The sequence below is a fragment of the Lampetra planeri genome, chromosome 41 (genome assembly GCF_965212315.1).
Source record: "Lampetra planeri chromosome 41, kcLamPlan1.2.h2, whole genome shotgun sequence".
NCBI classification, from domain to species: Eukaryota; Metazoa; Chordata; class Hyperoartia; order Petromyzontiformes; family Petromyzontidae; genus Lampetra; species Lampetra planeri.
In genome coordinates this window covers 150,892-169,121 of record NC_136147.1, presented here as the reverse complement: position 1 = coordinate 169,121, position 18,230 = coordinate 150,892, and the positions used below count along the sequence as shown (strand labels likewise).

At 44.9% G+C, this 18,230-nt stretch overlaps 2 protein-coding genes across 4 annotated transcripts; one reads left to right on the top strand and one right to left on the bottom strand.

The window, feature by feature from the left end:
* Positions 1-3,345: 3,345 nt before the first annotated feature.
* Positions 3,346-7,601, top strand: LOC144732033 (uncharacterized). Of its 3 annotated transcripts, none has more exons than XM_078613227.1 (3): positions 3,346-3,420; positions 4,173-4,489; positions 5,023-7,601. In XM_078613227.1, exons 2-3 carry the CDS (start codon positions 4,186-4,188, stop codon positions 5,514-5,516), a joined length of 798 nt encoding a protein of 265 aa, XP_078469353.1. In that variant the 5' UTR covers positions 3,346-3,420; positions 4,173-4,185; the 3' UTR covers positions 5,517-7,601. The 3 variants fall into 3 exon arrangements, with proteins under 3 accessions (XP_078469353.1, XP_078469354.1, XP_078469355.1); XM_078613228.1 differs by having other exon boundaries at positions 3,358-3,510; XM_078613229.1 differs by having other exon boundaries at positions 3,359-3,420; positions 4,183-4,489.
* Positions 7,602-10,120: 2,519 nt separating this feature from the next.
* LOC144732032 (adiponectin-like) lies at positions 10,121-13,667 on the bottom strand. Its single transcript, XM_078613225.1, has 3 exons — positions 13,564-13,667; positions 12,285-12,597; positions 10,121-11,396 (listed from the first exon to the last, which is right to left on the bottom strand). The coding sequence occupies exons 2-3, from the start codon at positions 12,583-12,585 to the stop codon at positions 10,903-10,905; spliced, it is 795 nt and encodes a 264-aa protein (XP_078469351.1). The 5' UTR covers positions 12,586-12,597; positions 13,564-13,667; the 3' UTR covers positions 10,121-10,902.
* Between the last annotated feature and the right edge of the window lie 4,563 nt (positions 13,668-18,230).

Sequence of the window (18,230 nt, the reverse complement as noted above, 5' to 3'; positions counted from 1 at the left end):
ATAATTCACGTGTGTCCATACGTCTGTCATGCTCTTGATCTCACAAACGGTACGTGGGAGGATAACATCCATAAAACCAGAAATATTATCTTGCCCAAAACATTCCTGGGAAATTGTGTAAAAGGTGTGCGAATCGCAAATAAATGTAAAATTGCTTCATTCTTTTTCAATTAACTTGTCGCAACAAACAAATGTCTCTTCGTTAAGCAGGACTCGCACCACCCCCAGGCCACGGCTCACATCGTTGGGAAAGCCTTGATCCAGCAGTGGATTGACAGCGTGACATTAAATATTGTGATATAGATACGGTGCTACAACATTTGCAATTGGCCAGCTCGTGATTTCGGTATAAGATGAAGTTACCTCGCGAGCGCAACATGCGTTTGTAAATGTGGCTACACACCCAACGAGGCCACGGGGGTCAGTTGTAAGTTCAACTACAAAGATGCCTCTATGGACAAAATGCGTCCACTCAACAAAGGGCACCAGACCAGCCACAACCAGTGGTGGCCTGATGGCGGATGCGCTGGAGCATACTTCTGCACCCTCTTCAAAGCATTACCATTCAACATCATGACTTAGTAATCATCATAAACCAATCAACATCACTGTCAACTCACCAATCGCCTTAAAGCTTCATCATACGTCTTTCTTTCTCATTAATCTCAAGTCTCCGATTAGCACGGTTGGCTACGTACAATGCGAAAGAAGTTCAACATATATATGCATATGTACGTTGAACTTCTTTCACACCGTACGTAACCAACTGCGGTAATCGGAGGTGCGGGCGGAGGACAACAAACAAAACACACGAAGCAGTTCTCAAGGAATAAGTTTTCAATCTAGATGATTTAAAAGTGCATAGCTCCAGTGACTTCCTAGTATTAGAAGAAGAGCGTTCCAGACGGCCGCAGCAGCTCATCTGGAATAAGGACTTTTTTAAATAGCGGGGGGGGGGGAAAGGTTTGACTCACTCAAATACGAAGAAGCGGTGGAAGTTGTATCATTGTTAGGTGAGCAACACAGCACACGCGCAAGACAGCGACTAGACACCACGTTAATACATGTTTCATGAAGAGCAATATATCTCATAAACTCATTTCGTATTAAATGTTGTCGATAATTGAGGATGTATTAAAAAAGTGTGTTAAATATATTGCCGGAAATCAACCACGTAACTAATCACACACAGCAGCGCGTAGCATGAGATCGCACACACTATCCAGCAGAGGTGGGACCAAGTCATTGTTATGCAAGTCCAAGTCGAGTCGCAAGTCATCAAATTCATGACTCGAGTCTGACTCGAGTCCAAGTCACATGACTCGAGTCCACATCTCATAGGTGGGACAAAGTCATTGTTATGCAAGTCCAAGTCGAGTCGCAAGTCATCAAATTCATGACTCGAGTCTGACTCGAGTCCAAGTCACATGACTCGAGTCCACACCTCTGCTATCCAGCCACAATGGAACATACTACCACAATTTAAACCATTATTTTGTTTACCAGGTAAGGCCCACGGAGCAACAAAGCTTCTTATTGCGTGTGAATGTATCACAAACACATATACTCTGCACGCATGTTTCTGAATGAGGAGCAGGGAAACAGGAGGAGAACATGCACACTGCAAATAGACATCACGCGTGGAAGTGGGGATCGAACCCACGACCTCCTGTATATCAGGCGAGGGAGTTAACATCTCGACGTGACTTTACCGAAAGAACCAAAGAGTATGTCCACATACCACTTCGAACCAAGAATAATGCCGCGAGAGGGCACAATGGATAATAAGGCGATGAGGTGAAAACCATGTACGTCCGGTCACTGTTGTCTTCATACCACAGTATTCATTCATTTGTTCTGCGCGCGCGTACTGATGAAGCTGTGCTTGGCTGCCAAATGTCCCCCGAGGTTGAGCTGCGGAAGTCGGAGTGTGGCGTCCTACGGCGTGAGAACCGCAGCGGTTTGAGAGGACGAGACAGAGAGAGAGAGCTGCAGGTGGCGGTGAGGCCCGGAATGCGAGGAGAGTTTGGAGCTCGCAAAATTAGATCCTCTGGTTGAACCGTGAGTTCATCCGGGGACTTGGGTACCTAACGAGGCCCGCGACGTGAACGTTGATCCATTGCTGCTGTATTCACAGTCACTCGTGATATTGGCCAGACCATTGCACCCGGGCGTTCATTTTAGGTGGCGTGAAGCGAGATGCCCAGGCCAACGCACAAGATGCTCCATATTCTTGGTTCTTTCGGTAAAGTCACGTAGAAGGGAAATAATAAAATAATAGAAATAAAACATAGAGCGCTGTCTTTCCAACAGCTCTGTGCTTCACCTGAGGACGGCTGCTTGTGTTGTGGCCGAAACGTCGTGAGAATTTTATTTTATTATGTTTAATGTTTATTATTTTATTATTTCCCTTCTACGTGACTTTACCGAAAGAACCAAGAATTTGAATCCCTGCAGTCACGAAAGCTTTAAATAGAAAAAAAAGATGATCCATTTCTACTTATGTTGCGCATAGCAAGCAGTCGAACCGAGGTCACTGGGATTGGAGGACAATACAACAACCACGTTACGATTTCTCGTGTAGCCTACGTAGACTGTTGAGGCAAGTATTGTTTGCGAGAACCTCGAGAGTCAACACGGGACGACAAGAAGGCCAGCCTTTGTCTCCCCAGCGCTGCTTTTTGCACCACCATTGAGTAGAGACAAAGGCAGCACTGCTTTTTGCACCACCGGGGGTACCCGTGCGTGCACATTCGTGAGCTGGTGCTCTTCTTACAAAACTGGCAAGAGATGAATTTCTGTTCCCTGATATTTCTGCTGAAATATGGACAAAAGACCAAGTGAAAATAACCCAAATGCACATTGTGGAACTGTGGTCACCCCGCTTGGCCTTACATTTGGGATGTGCATAACGGGAGATATAATAACAAGTCATTGGGCACGAACACTTTTGACAGCGGTTCCTTATAGAAGAGTACCTAAATGAGACAGAAATAATGCCAAATGCGGTAGCGTGCATGAACGACATGACTGCTGTCACTGCTTGACGCGTGACAAAAAAACAAGAAGTTTTTCGAGGATTTTGCACAAGCTATCACGTGTTTTCATGTCGGCAAAATATTTGATTCTGGGCATGTAAGGTCACCAATAAATGGACATTGGGGGGAAAAAACGATGATTCGACTCGGACAGCCGAGTCCAAGTCGGTCATCTGAGAAGTCACTCCACGCTCCTTCTCAGGAAAACTCGACTCAGCGCCGAGCGCCAGATTTTGCAAAGCTCCTTCACTCCGAGCCGCAACGTTCAACTGGTACTCCGCCTACTGGCCCAGCTATAAAATAAGAGGCGACTTCAGCACCACTGAGCTGTCCACACTGAACACTGTGGTCGTCGTAGCGGCTTCTGTTTGCAGAGCTTACGGTCAGTAAGATTAATTAATGGTTTTCCCAAGAGGAAAGTCTCATCATTTCCCAGTAGCTGCTCGGTCACTCTGTTAGACTGTAGCTCGAGGTAATTTCTAGCATCGCTCACACATTGTCTGCTAGCTAGGGTTTAAACAGTGTGAATTGATTTAGTTATTGCATTGATATGATACACACAGGAGTCCGTATTTGCAATTGAGTGGTCCCAAAGAGACAGGACCGGGTTTTATGTGGAAAATTTGCGAAATGGAAACATTACATGATGCTCTTTTCAGTTGCACAGACAACAACATAGGTAAACAGTGAATTGTATAATTATTAAAAAGTGTGTGAATACAGTAGTTTTTTAGAAACAATATAACAGCGCAGCTTGCATCGTTCTTAATTATATTTTTTCATTATTAGTAGAGCTATGGAATTATGGATCATATAGAAGTACGCAGCACTGGCTTTTAGGGTTAAGATGAGCGATATGGAGTAATTAATGTTACTTTCATTTTTACAGAAAACAACTTAAGTAAACAGTGAATTTCATAATTGTTGAATAGTATGTGCATTCAGTATTCAAATAATTTAACAGCACAAAATAAATTTGTCATAATCATATTTTTTCATCATTTGCAGAGCTATGGAAATATGGATCATATGTCAGTACGCAGATAGGCGGTGGAGAATATAATTCTGGGTGTTCATGACCAAATGTCACTTTCATTTGCCTGTGTTCTTAACTGGACTTCATATCTCTTCCAGCACGCTGCAGACGATGGCCCTGTGGCTGAGATCGAGTCTCGTAATGCTGCTCCTGAAGCAGCAAATGCTGTTGCCGGTGACGTCCGCCTTAAACAGCCACCCGCTAGAGCAGGGGAAGTGTCAGATGAGCTACATGGGACTGCCGGGGATACCGGGAAACCCTGGGATCCCAGGGAACCCAGGGAACCTGGGCCCAGTCGGCCCGACTGGGAGGGACGGGCGCGAAGGGAACCAGGGCCAGCCTGGCAAGAACGGCGAGAGAGGAGACCGGGGGGATCATGGCGTGAAAGGGGACAAAGGGAGCGCAGGAGAGGCCGGTAACAAACAAAAAACTGCACTGCCACTGGCACCATTGCCGGACATTGCAGAGTCTAGTAGATGTGCGGTGTGTCTATTGCGTTTAGCAGATTGTTTGGAATACATTATTTGTATTTGATGAAGGCGATCATATTCAGCATTGCTCATATATGTTTTTAGTACAGTATACGTTTTGGGTATTTTTTAAAATGTTCCTATGAGTCAATGGAACAATTAATGATGTTCTTTTCGTATAAATACAAATCAAGCCCGTACTACACGTCGGAGTTTTAAAACATGGCTGTCACATCGTTGCAATTCAATTATGGTCCAATTTTTATGCAATTAAATATTTACTTATAAATACAATTTGACAAAAAAACTTGCTTTACAGTAAATGGAAAAATTATTCTACGGGACATTTTTGCAAGTATCATGATGCCTTGCAATAGGTATCTATTTGGGGATGGAACATCTTAACACCTGTTTTATTGCCAGAAAGAGTAAACGGCCATTCTGCTCTGTTTCGTCATTCTTTACAATCCATTCGCAGGGTTGCCTGGAAAGATCGGGCCGATGGGTCCCGCTGGAGAGAGAGGGGATCGTGGACTTCAGGGTGAAAAGGGAGACAAAGGAGAAGTCCCGGCTGCCATCCCCAGATCCGCATTCACTGTGGGTCTGTCTGTATCGAACCCTCCCAGCGGATCTCCCGTCAGATTCAGCAAGGTCATGTACAATGAGCAGAATCATTACGACACGCTCACCGGCAGGTTCACTTGCCATTTCCCGGGCATCTATTACTTTGCTTACCATATCACCGGAGCATCTGGCACCACCCAGGTCTCCTTGAGACACAATGGACAAGCAGTTCAGAATACATATTCCTCTACCAGCAGCGTTTACAGCATGTCCGGTGCCTCAGTGCTGCGTTTGAGAAAGGGCGATGAAGTGTGGGTGCAGACCGAAGGTGCTCACATCAAGGCTTACACAGACGTTACCACTGACAGCACTTTCTCTGGTTTCCTGATGTACCCTGGCCTACCTTAACGGTTGCATTCAATTACTCGATTAGCTCTACTGGAAGTCTGACACTTAACATGTAAGGTACGTGATGCAAAAAGCACACAAACAGCACGTGAACTTACGTACACTATTAGACAGTACATGAGCCAACCCATACCTAGCATACTACCGGATCGTTTTTCATGGTTACGCTGCATAGAACTCCGATGTGTTTTTTGTTGTGCCGCGTCTTGTTCAGCATGACGTCTGACGTTTTGGTCCAAGTGCTGGTAGCTTCTTGAGGAAGCTTCTATCTGATAGGCAAATAAAAGCTGTCAGCACGCACAATTTACCCTGGCCGTGCATATGTTTAAGTGTTTTAATCTGGATATTCACTTTTGCTATCAAGTACCAGCGAAAACTACCATTAGCCACTAGTTAAAGACCCAAAGAATGTGCTTGCTGGTCATAACAAGTGGACTCCATTGCCGTCCAGCCTCTCTACAGAAGCTGCTGAATCCACAAGCTGCCAGCATCAGTCCTTCACGTTTGGCAATAACCATATTTTATTATGCCTCTCCATTCTAGTCCGTTTTCAACTCCATCCGTCATCCTTTCTTAGTCGTCCCCTGCCTCTGTTTCCTTCCTCCACCAGCGTTGCTTTTGCTGGATTCCTGTTTGGTGGCATGACCAATCCATAGCAGTCTGCTTTTTAGCAAGACTGTCAATACAAATATACACACTAACTGTGATCATGTATCGTCAAGGAGCATACACCATCACGCAAATTCCGGTCATCCTCACAGTGGCGGCTTTTGGCTGGCCATCGAATAAAGATGGCCACTGCTTTGCGCGCTTTCAGATGAGTGCCTGTGCAATCTGGAACGCTCTTCCTTCCGAAATTAGGAAGCCACTTTTAAATCTAGATGAAGTACTAATTTTTAGTATTGCGTTTTGTGTTTAGTTTGTTGCCCCCCCCCGCACCTCCGATTAGCACGGTTGGCGACGTACGGTGCGAAATAAGTTCAACATACATACATATAAACACATGTATGCCATTTTTCAATGCAAGACGCAGGCATTTTTATTAAATAATTGTAGGGCTTTTTGTATATTGCCGCATGCAATACTCAAACGGTGATATTATTTTTTGTGGCAGTATATATACGTGTTAGTACAAGTGTAGAGGTGTAATTGTGTAGATGTATGGGCACGGATGGGAAACAAACACAAGGGGCGTGGTTAGGGCTGTACACGGAGGAGGTGCTCGCACCGACGTCCGCACCTACATCCCCCACAGGCCCCTCCCGGGGGCCGAGTGCTATGAAAGGTGGTGAGCCGGAGGGCTCGAGGTCGAGTGTTAGCTTTAACCAGCGAAGAGTGAAGACCAGCTAGAATAGGCCCCGGAGCTCCCCTGGCTCGCTGTCCTTGTCAGGGCCGACCAGGGCAAGCCGGTGGCGTGGCCCCGAGAGCCCAGACTGACGTTCTTATAAGAGCCGGTCTGGAGACTCAGGTTGCCGGGATCCCAGCTTGACCAGGGCTGGGATAGGTAGCCTCCCCTAGCTCCGTAGTGGAGGACTCGGGCGTAGGTTAGCGGGGTTAGACGTTGTGTCTCCCTGATAGACGAGTGAAGGGGACGATACCCCTTCAAGTGTTGTGTGTACCCGTTACTGTGCACAAGTTGGTGTTAATAAATAAGTGTGCCTCCGACCCCGTCGTCAAAGCCTCCTGAATACTTACTACACAAGTATAAAAATGCACATTAACTCACAATTGCAAACCAGTAGCCAAATGCATAAAAATATATTATTCAACATAACACAATTAATGATAAGTACACAATTTGCGGTGACTTTATACAAACCAGATTTGAAAATGTTATCAAATCGGATATGTACTCCTTTGATAGGGTATGTTATATAATGAAAGATAATTTTTTTTTTAATCTTTGTATTTAAAAAAAAAATCTGATGATTTAAAATGAATTTGAACTGTACTTTCTTTATTAATTTAAAATAATAAGTTTGAAATGTAATTTTCGGTGTTTGAGAGCAATGCTGCAGAGTATGTGTCGAGAATGATTTAACATAATCAACAAGCAGACAAAATAAAGCATTACATTGAGTAACACGTTGTGTTTACTGTCTGTTTATACAATTAAGCAACTGCTTCAAGAACTTTAATGAGAAACAATCATAATGATACGTCAATGGGTCCCACGTCATCATACTAATAGTCGCCTCTAAAGCAGTTTTCTCGTACAATATTTGGCAATGTCGACTTTAAAGGCATGGGGCACCGCGGTGGTGAGATGTTAACGACCTCGCCTGGTATACAGAAGGTGGTGGGTTTGATCCCGACACAAGCCGCCTGCATGTTTGGAGTTTGCGTGCTCTTCCCGTGGCCGTGTGGATTTGTCTCCGGGTCCTCCGGTCTGTACCCCCACATTAGAAACAACGCGTTTAGAGTATTTAGTTGCTATACATATCCATATGATAAGCCACTTAGTTGAGCAATATATGTGGCCAGGTCGCTTAATATATCTAACAACTACACGAACTCATAATTATAGCATTGTGCAGATGCTACTTGGGAAGCATTGGCGTCGTGCTTTGCACACTGCTGTGAAAAAGAGCTTCACAGCTCACCAGACGCGTTCGTTGGTTTCTCAATCCGCTTGTCCTGGCGAGGGCCGTGGCGGCAGCATGTCGAGTAGGGCGGTCAAGACCTCCCTTTCCCTGACGACAGACTCTAGCACTCCATTACTATACACTACTACATTATGGATTCCTGTTCCATAATTGAGCAAGCACACGCCCATGCAAGCACACCAGCACATGTCAAGGTAACCTTATTTGGACATGGCACACCTACATTACTTAAGTACGACAAAATAAGAATTGGTCTTACCCTTTCTGGCAATAAAACAGGTGTTAATATATTCAAATACCAAATAGATACCTTTTGCAAGGAATAAAGTCCGCATTAACCACACGTACCTCTGGCAAAACATGCAAACAAGCATGCTCTGATAATTATCATAATATATGGATTGTCTTTGAAAGTGATTGGCCAACACCAGAGGTGGCCGAGTCTCATCAGCGTCAGACCAGAGCGCACAGTAACAAGGACGATGCATGTATGGCTCGCGTTGAGCAGTTAAGTCGATTACACCTCCTTAACATTTTCATTATTTGCCATCTCGACATTTGTTATGGACGCACGTCACCACGCCGCACTGGCGGCACGAGGAGTTTGTTCTTCGCTGCGACTTCCTACCAACAGGAACTTATTGTGACGCCAGGCGTCGTGTAGAAAACGAATCCGATTATCCGAGGGTTATACATGGGTATTGACGGACCCTTTTTTTAACCGGCATGCTCTTGAATAAATTATGAACATTACTCATGCTAGCATGTTATGTGATAACAGTGATTACTATTGATAGACCATCAACGTTATCAAAGGCCCACCTGAGTGATATAATAACGTGTTTATTTTATTATTGTATACGGGAGTATGTTCAGGCGCCAAATGCCGAGGTCTGGTGGCCCACCAGAGGGATTCAGGAGAGAGAGAGATGTGATAGTTCGTGTGTGAAGATGTTTGCAAGCCAGTGATGCCATCCATATAGTTCTGGGTTCTTGAGGAACTCTGGACACACGCCATCACATCCCGGTCCTGTTGGTTGTTTGTGCGAGCTGATTAAAGGTGATGATGGTGAGTTAATTCTGGGCAGCTTGTTTGGTGAGCTTATCATTGGTGCCTTTGGAGATCTCCTCTCAACTGTGACGATGTGAAGGATGGTCATCATGGATCCCATCATCCGCAATGTTATCTCCAAATTTAATCCACTTATCTATTAAATTTTTTGCAGATAATTGCGGATAAATGGTCGTCGATAAGAGGTCATATATAATACTGGTGTTTCTGGTGTGAATTTGTATATGGAATACAGTAGAACTCTTATCCTCTGTCCTATTACCCACTGCTTCTATTACCTGTGAGTGCTATAGGGTCCACGAAAACTCCTACTATTTACACCTCAATTCATATTATTCCCCTGTTCTATTATAGAACGTTTTACTTTCATCCGTTACTTTTTCTCGGATAGATGTTGTGTGGCAGATTGATTCCATTATCTGGGGGTTACCCATGGGTATTTAGACTATTGGCGGTACACCAGTGCAGCATAACACCAGTCCTCATAAAACTGCCTAAAATCGATGGTTCATTCAGCCGACTGAGACTTGCAAAAAAAAGGTCAATAATGGCCGTTGATTTCGGTCCGTTGAATCGAGGAACCCTCCGAACCAAGTCTCGGGCACGAGGAGTCAAATCTGTCTTTGGCATACGGAGAAGCCAATTGTCTTCAGGTTGGGTGCTTGCTATACGTCAACAGACTGAGGCTTCGTGTTCAGCCCGATCATATAAAACTTCTCGAGAACTGATTTTGACGCACCACCATCACCCCGCAATATTTTCTGACAGGGGTTGCGAATCGTGGGAAAAGAAAAAATAATACCAAAAATGTGCTGTTTTTATACCGCGCACCACCGATGTACCGCCAATATGTCCACATGCATTATAAAAGCTCCTGAAGTAGTGGCTTAAGTAGTACACACATCCTGGACAATATACACGGCAGATGACTCATTGCATTGCTTTATTTTGTATATTCATGATATGAAATCATCCTCCACAAATACTATGCAGCATTCTTGATTTGAAGCTTTCGTGACTGCAGGAATCCATACTCTTTGGTTCTTTCGGTAAAGTCACGTGAGTAGAATAATAATAATAGATGACGACGTTTCGATCGCCACACAGACAACCGTCTTCAGGTGTCTTCAGGTGGCCGTTGACTGTGTGGCGATTGAAACGTCGTCATCTATTATTATAATTAATTTTCTTCTACCTACGTGACTTTACCGAAAGAACCCAAGAGTATACTATGCAGCATTGTTTTGACACATCAACCATTACTTTTAAAATGTATTATTTTACATTTTTTTAAGTAATGCTCAATAGTTTCAATGCAATTGAAGTGATCAGAATGATTTTTTAAAAAATGTCACTTACAAACAACTAATCACCATTTTTTTTTTATCAAAGAAGTACATATGCAATATTTGAATTAAATGTTTTTATTTTTATAAATCAATGCACATTGTTTTAGCAATAATTAACTCACCATCTATTATTATGCATTATGTTGTGTCTTTAGCTATTTGTAACTGTGTGTCTATGTGAATTAATCTGAGAGCCATAGAGCTCAACCATGAACACCTACACACTGGCACGCCGTGTACGTATATGTTGACGTATTGTCTCCCAGCGTACACACATGTCTACGTGCTGTTTGCGTGCTGTTTTGCACCACACCTTACGCGTTCAACGTCAGACTTCAAGCAAAGCTAAAAGCGCCTGTTCAAGGCAGGTCAGGATACATCAAGACACCCGAGAAAGTGCTGTCAGTGTTAACGTCTGTGTAAGCCTTGATGTGAACACCTTCGGTCTGCACCCACACTTCATCGCCCTTTCTCAAACGGAGCACTGAAGCGCCGGACAGGCTGTAAAGGTTGGCGGTTGAGGACATTTTTAACTGAACTGCTTGTCCATTGTGTCTCAAGGAGACCTGGGTGGTGCCAGACCCACCGGTGAGATGGTAGTCAAAGTAATAGACGCCCGGGAAATGGCAAGTGAACTTGCCGGTGAGCGTGTCGTAATGATTCTGCTCATTGTACATGACCTTGCCGAATTTTACAGGGGATCCGCTGGGAGGGTTCGATACAGACAGACCCACGGTGAATGCGGATCTGGGGATGGCAGCCGGGGCTTCTCCTTTGTCTCCCTTTTCTCCCTGAAGTCCACGATCCCCTCTCTCTCCAGCGGGACCCATCGGTCCGAATTTTCCAGGCAATCCTGTGAAAGGAAATAGTTTCTGCACATTGAAAACGAAGCATTTGCTTTGGGTTGCTGTAAGTCATGATTTTAGAAAACGGAGTTTATTATTATTTTCAGACTTGTATTTATCAGGAATATTTTTTTTTGGTATTCATGACTGGCCCATAATTTACGTGCAGACATTTTTTTTTGCAATGTCCAACTTTAGTAAAAGCATTGTTCTATTTTTATTTTTTACAATGCCACACTTCACTTGGGTTGTTTGCCTCAATGTTTTTAATGAGACATCAACACGTTTATAAAAAAGTTGTATTTAAAAAAACTTTTTTTAAACATACTTTAATGAAATGTACCGTACTACTAATGGAAGAACTCCACGACTCCAGAAAGTGGCCCCGAAGCTTGCCATAACGTAAGGGACTGTGGTCAATTACAGCCAACGTCAGTTGACCGTGGACAATTAGACCCAAGCCGAAACATAACATATACAAAAATATTTTAAAATATATGTATTTTATGATAGAATATAGTATTGTCATCAGTATGACATAAGTATACCAAGTTTACAGTCGATACCACATTGGGAAGTGGGTAAAAATTGAGTTACAAGATTTGAGGACACAAGAACGACAACAATGACGACAACGACGACAACAACAACAGACAGAGTGAGTTAAATAAGAGCGTGTAAAAATCAGTTTTATACTCTTGAATTAGGCACAATATATATCGCATATCCAAAAACATATTGAGGTAATGTTTAGAGCAGGACCTTTGTCAACATAGGAATACATTGGTCTAATCGTCTGCTTAATGCAAGAGGCACACTGAATGTGTGTGCTGTCACTAGAAGTTACATCTACTGGGAGGCCCAGCAATGGTGCAGTAAAAGTGCAGGGGATTTACCGGCCTCTCCTGCGCTCCCTTTGTCCCCTTTCAGGCCCTGATCGCCCTGGTCTCCTTTCTCGCCATTCTTTCCAGGCTGGCCCAGGTGACCTTCTCGCCCGTCCCTTCCTGAAGGGCCGACTGGGCCCAGACTGCCTGGGTTTCCTGGGATCCCAGGGTTTCCCGGTATCCCAGGTATTCCCGTGTAGCTCATCTGACACTTTCCCTGCTCGGCGGGGTGGATATCTGTGGAAGCCTTCGCTGGCAGCAGCGGCAGCAGCAGCATTAGCAGCAGGAGGCTGGATCCCAACCACAGGGCCATCTTCCGTAGCGGCTGCAAGTAACGACGTCCAGGAACCAGAGGCAAATGCAAAAGTGACATCGGGGTTATCAGCATCCGCAAGGAGATTCTCCAAATGACCCACAATTTTTTTCGGCCGACTGATGTTAAATCTAAAAAGAACCGTAACATGTGCAACCCTGCAATTACTTGCTCAAACCACTGATGACAGATGGGCCTACACTTGTGAGCTCTGTAGAGGGTACTTTGCGTACTCTTCCACGCTGGGCAGATATCTTTCCAGAGTTGGGAGTGCCCACACTTTACCTCACCTGTCAATCGACTAACCTGTATCAATGCATAACTACTGGGTGAACAGAGGCAGTGGGATTAAAGAACCGTTTACCATTGTTTCAGCTGCTAGATAGAATAGAACCGTTAACGTCTGGGTTGCAAGTCCATCGTGCCAACCTTTACACCAGGGCAGTAACTCTCATCTGATGAAAAGGTCTCATTATATAACTCCCATCTGTCTACCCCATTATGATCCATAATTCCATAGCTCCACCAATCATGTGAAGACATGATGAAGCATAATGCACGCTTTGCTGTTAAATTGGTTTCAGTACTAAATTTGCAGACTGCACAAACATTGTGAAATTGACTGCTTACCCAAATGTTCTTATGCTGAAATGAAGACACAGTTGTTAAATGCCTCCATATCGCTCACCTTAATCCTAAAATCAAGTGCCGAGTCTTTTGCACTGCTTAATTTTGAAGAAGCGCTCCCATGTGAAATTACAAAGCGATAAACAAAACATAACCTCACTTCATGACATGGTTCAACTAAAGCCACCAATTGATGCGTGGTTAGAATTGTGATATTAACTGAAACTTCGACCAGAACGCAATGCTATGCGATGCCTCTAGCTGTGGCGAAAGAGAGTGATTGAGGAGCCATTGTGAAAGCCATGATACTATTTCCCCCACGGGCCGGGACTCGAAATGAACCGCGAATACCTCAAAGTCACGCGGACGCTGATACGACGACGCCGGCCGCAACGTTCAACGGGGAACGGCTCTCACTGATGCTGAAGGTAAATGCCTCCTTTTTATAGCTGGGCCAGTAGGCGTGTCGGAGTGCCAGGGAAGGTAACGGGCTCAGGGTTGAGACATTTTGGGGTACATGGGGGGGGGGGGGGGGGGTGGCGGGGGAACAGGCGCCGAGTCCATCGCTCCTGGCGGAGGGACTCTCTGGGTGCGCGGCTCGGGTAACAACTGACTCGGACATCGCATTCGCAGCGAGGATCAAAGCGATGGAATGAAGCCTGATTACATTCCTGTTTTTTATGCATTGTTCAATTTCAGTAGGCTGCAATCTTGCACCACAAGTTCACGCGTGATTGTTCGCGAGCAAATGATCTGGCTTGAGGATTAAACCCGTGCGTGCTTTCAAATACATCAATAAATATCTTCGTTAGGAGCTGCGACTCACTCTGAATCAGTGCCCACGTGACTGCTGGTAATCTAACCACGTCAAGAAGCAGTACTGACAGACGATACATTCTACAACTTCACCGCCCCATTCTTTGCAGGTCATCAATAAATGTTTTATTATATTCTGATTCAATGTTTAGCATTTTTTATATAAACTGTGAATTGTGACGCTGTATAGTTTATTATATATGAGCACTTTCATCACCTCTTGCAGCCGTGTCCCCTGAGTGTCGCCTGTCTTGATCACAAAATTAAGGCTGGGCCTGTCAAGGACTCATTCAAATGTTTACGTAAATTCGTGGGGAAATCTTACATAACCCAAATAAAAGATTTGACTGACAATAATGATGAAAAAAGGTGACATCTCGTGAAACAGTCCCAGTAAAAGCACTTGGTTGTCATCACGAGAGGTAAGACCGTAAGAGTTTGTTTTACCTTCGTCTGTTGGCCTTCCCCCGCACCTCCGATTAGCACGGTTTGCTACGTACTGTTCCAAAGAAGTTCAACGTACATGCTTACGTTGTCTCGGAGTAGTCATACCGTAAAGCATGCTACCTCATTCGGCATTGTCTCTGGCTGACTTTAAGCCCTTTTATTTAAGGAACTGCTATCAAAGTGTGGATGCCTGTGTGCGGATCTACAACACACAATGCCTCAAGTTATGGGATTATGATAACTTACATTTCCGTAAAACGTCAGGGTCGGGTCATATCGGCTGACCCAATGAGAAGTCTCCAGTTTCCGAATGTGTGTTTAGGTCTTGTTCTTCCCATTTCATTTTTTTCTTCCAATTCGTGAAACAGAAGTGCCCCCCCCTTTTTGTAATCACAGTTTCAGCTCACGCACGTGTGCACCTGCGGATGCACACGTGCGTGTGTGTCGTGTGTGTGTGTGTGTAAGTGTCGTGTGTGTGTGAGAATGAGTGAGAATGGGAGCGGTGGTGTAGCGGTTAGCACACAGCGCTACAAAACCCGGCGACCCGAGTTCGATTCTCACTCACGACCAACATCAGTGATGATTATCTGAACCGGTCCTGGGCTGCCCCTAGGTCGACTCAGCTTCAAATGAGTACCTGGTGCGGTGTTTAAATATCGCCACTGTGGATACAAAGGCGGCCCGGCGTGGTTCTGGCCGCCCGCCCCCTCGTGTGCTGTGCGGACCTTCGTAGGTGCTCGCTAACAGCACTTGCCTCAACAGTCTGTTAAGGTTATGCGGGGGACCTTTGTCTTTGTGTGCGAGGGGCTGGTAACCTATCCACCTTAATTACCTAACCAATTAACCACGGTGGACACAATGAAGTGAGCTTGTGCCGGGGGGGACAGGCATCTATGAAATTCTCATTTGGCAAAACCGTATTATTTCCCGCCTTAGCGCGATTCCTCCAGAAACGGAAAGAAACCACTGCGGTTGGCCACGTGGAATGTGCGAATAGTCATTGTGGAGGAGAGACTGCCATTACTCTGGGGGAACTAGACCAGTCCAGTTACTCTGGTGGAATACAGGCGATCCGGTTGATTGGTTGTGGCTCCAATCACCATAAGGTGTGAACAGTCCTCCCCACTCGAGCCAGGAACCTGCCAAACAACAGGGAGAGGCTCTTCTTATGAAGAAAACAATGAGGGATAACGCGGAGGGGAAGTGTCGGACGCGGTGAGACTGCCCATTAACGTGAGGTGGGCTCATTTCTCTCATCAACGTCAGGTGAGGAATAGAGGTGATGATGGCTCATGCAACACGAATGACTTCCTGTCCCAGGTGCTGGTTAAAGTGGCCTCCCGGGATATAATCGTCTTATTGGGTGGCTTTAATGCCCGAGTGGATCGTGACACAAGCACCTGTGCTGGAGTAATTGGAAGACATGGGCCAGATCAGCTCAATAACAACAGTAGGAGGCTGCTAGACTTATGTGCAGCCCACGGGCTTGTAATCACCAACACTGTTCCGACATCAGCAAGAACATCTATATTGTAGTCACGGAGCAGCAAACGTGTGCCCACGCCATTGACACCAGGACCTACCATGGAACTGATCTGCCCACTGACCATTGGCTTGTCATCTGTAAGATGCGTCTGATATCCTTCATCTGCGGTGGTGGTCATCCAACCTAGGACCCCATGCAAACCCCCAATAGCCTGGTCTCATTTAGCTGATAAAGGTTGCAAGCAAGAATTTCATCATCGCTTACAGCTGGGGTTCGTATCGCCCCCCCCCCAACCCCTGCTTCTGATGCCGTTGGGAAGTGCGTGAGATTCAAAACTGTGGCTAATAGACTATTGAGGCAAGTGGTTATTGGTGATAACCTAATGAATCAACACGTAGGCTACACGGCATATTTGTATGAGACATAGTGCATAGCGGTATAGTGCATAGTATATTGCCCTGCAATCAGAGTGACCAAGGTCCGATTCCTGCCCTGCGCAATACAAGTGGAAATTGTTATCTGTGCCTTGGCCTGACCTAAAAGAGTGGATGTTGCAATGGCCTGGACAACATCAGTGCTATAAAAAAAAAAAGTGTTGGCCGCACGGACTTACGGTGCGGCGTGCAAGCTACTTGCTCACAGCAATTTCCCCATTTTGTCTATCTCGGCTAAAAGTGGGAATTATGTGCATTGCAAGTGAGAAGTAGCTTTCTATGCATGTGACTGGAGAAATGGTCTTCTAAATTAAAGACACCGCCCTTTCACGTTTCCATTGCATGTTTAACTATGACAAATCATGCAAGGAATACCGTTTTCACGGGAATTAAAATTGCTCAGCAAGTGGCAGGATGGCCACTCCTAATCATGTATATAATGTACACAGAACCCCACTAAATCTTGACTTAAAGCTTTCGTGATTGCAGGAATTTATATTCTTTGGGTCTTTCGGTAAAGTCACGTAGATAAGTTCAAAGAAAAAACAAAAGATAACAAAAAACTACAACGTTTCTATCGCAGCACAAGCATTCGTCATCAGGAAGAAAAAGAGGGGGACAGCTGCTGAGGCAGACTGTTTTAAAGGTTTAAAATGGGTGTAGCCCAAGGGTCATAAACGAAGTTGGCAGGGATAGTGATATTAATGTGAGAGATTAGCATGTGTATGTAAGATCGAAGAGCGGCCTCCATGACGCTTGTGTTGCGATCGAAACGTCGTCGTTTTTTGTTATTTTTTATTATTATTTTCTTTTAACCTATCTAAGTGACTTTACCGAAAGACCCAAAGAATAAGAAACCCCACTTTTACCCTTAAGACAGCTGGGACAGTTGCTATTAGCGAGCACCTATTGAGGTCGGAATGGCAAATGCCGATATAGTTCGGCCAGCACCATGCATGTCTTGGCGACCTTTGTCTCCTTACTTGTGTGATGTTGACTGCCCGACCGTACGTACCAGGTACTCATAGTAATCCGAGTCTAAACTCAGACCAAGGGACAAGAAAGCAAGCAAGCCAGCCACGTTATGTATAGCAAGGAGAATCACCTGGATGAATGCGAAATTAGGAGTGCAATGTACCGTATTAAACTGATAAGCCACTGTTACTCATCCCAACAAAAACAGCAAACCTCCATTATAGCCGTAAACAACTGTGGGCACATGTTCCGTTAATTGAACACCCACTAAGGTCGGAATAATGTACAGAATGGTTTGTGTTGACATAAACATGCCTGGTCACCTTTGTTTCCCCAGTGCTGTTGGTCACATACTACTGCCAAAGTGACTTATTTTAGGCCGAGTTGGATTCTGGGAGGCCCAGAAGTGGACCACATATCGCTCGCCATTGATGTCAACACACCCAGGTCATCAGGTTTGTAGTGCAGTGCGCCAAACACTCGGAGCACTGCTCTCCACAACAAACAAACCACACACACGCACACACGTTGGCTTTGGTTGGCCATCGAACAAAGACGGTCACTGCATTGCACGCTTTCAGATGCACTTCTGCGACTGTCTGAAAAAATATTCTTTATAATATCAGGAAGTCACTAGAGTTGTACACTTTTACATCATCTAGGTTTCAAACTCATTTCTTTAGAACTGGTTTTTGTGTTTAGTTTGTTGTCCTTCCCCTGCACCTCTGGTTAGCACGCTTGTCAACGTAGGGTGCCGCAATAAGTTTAACATACATACACATGCATCACCGACTCGCACTATTATTACAAAACAGTCTGGTAGCAGAAGAACTACTTCTGTTTTGCGATGTCTATCTGAT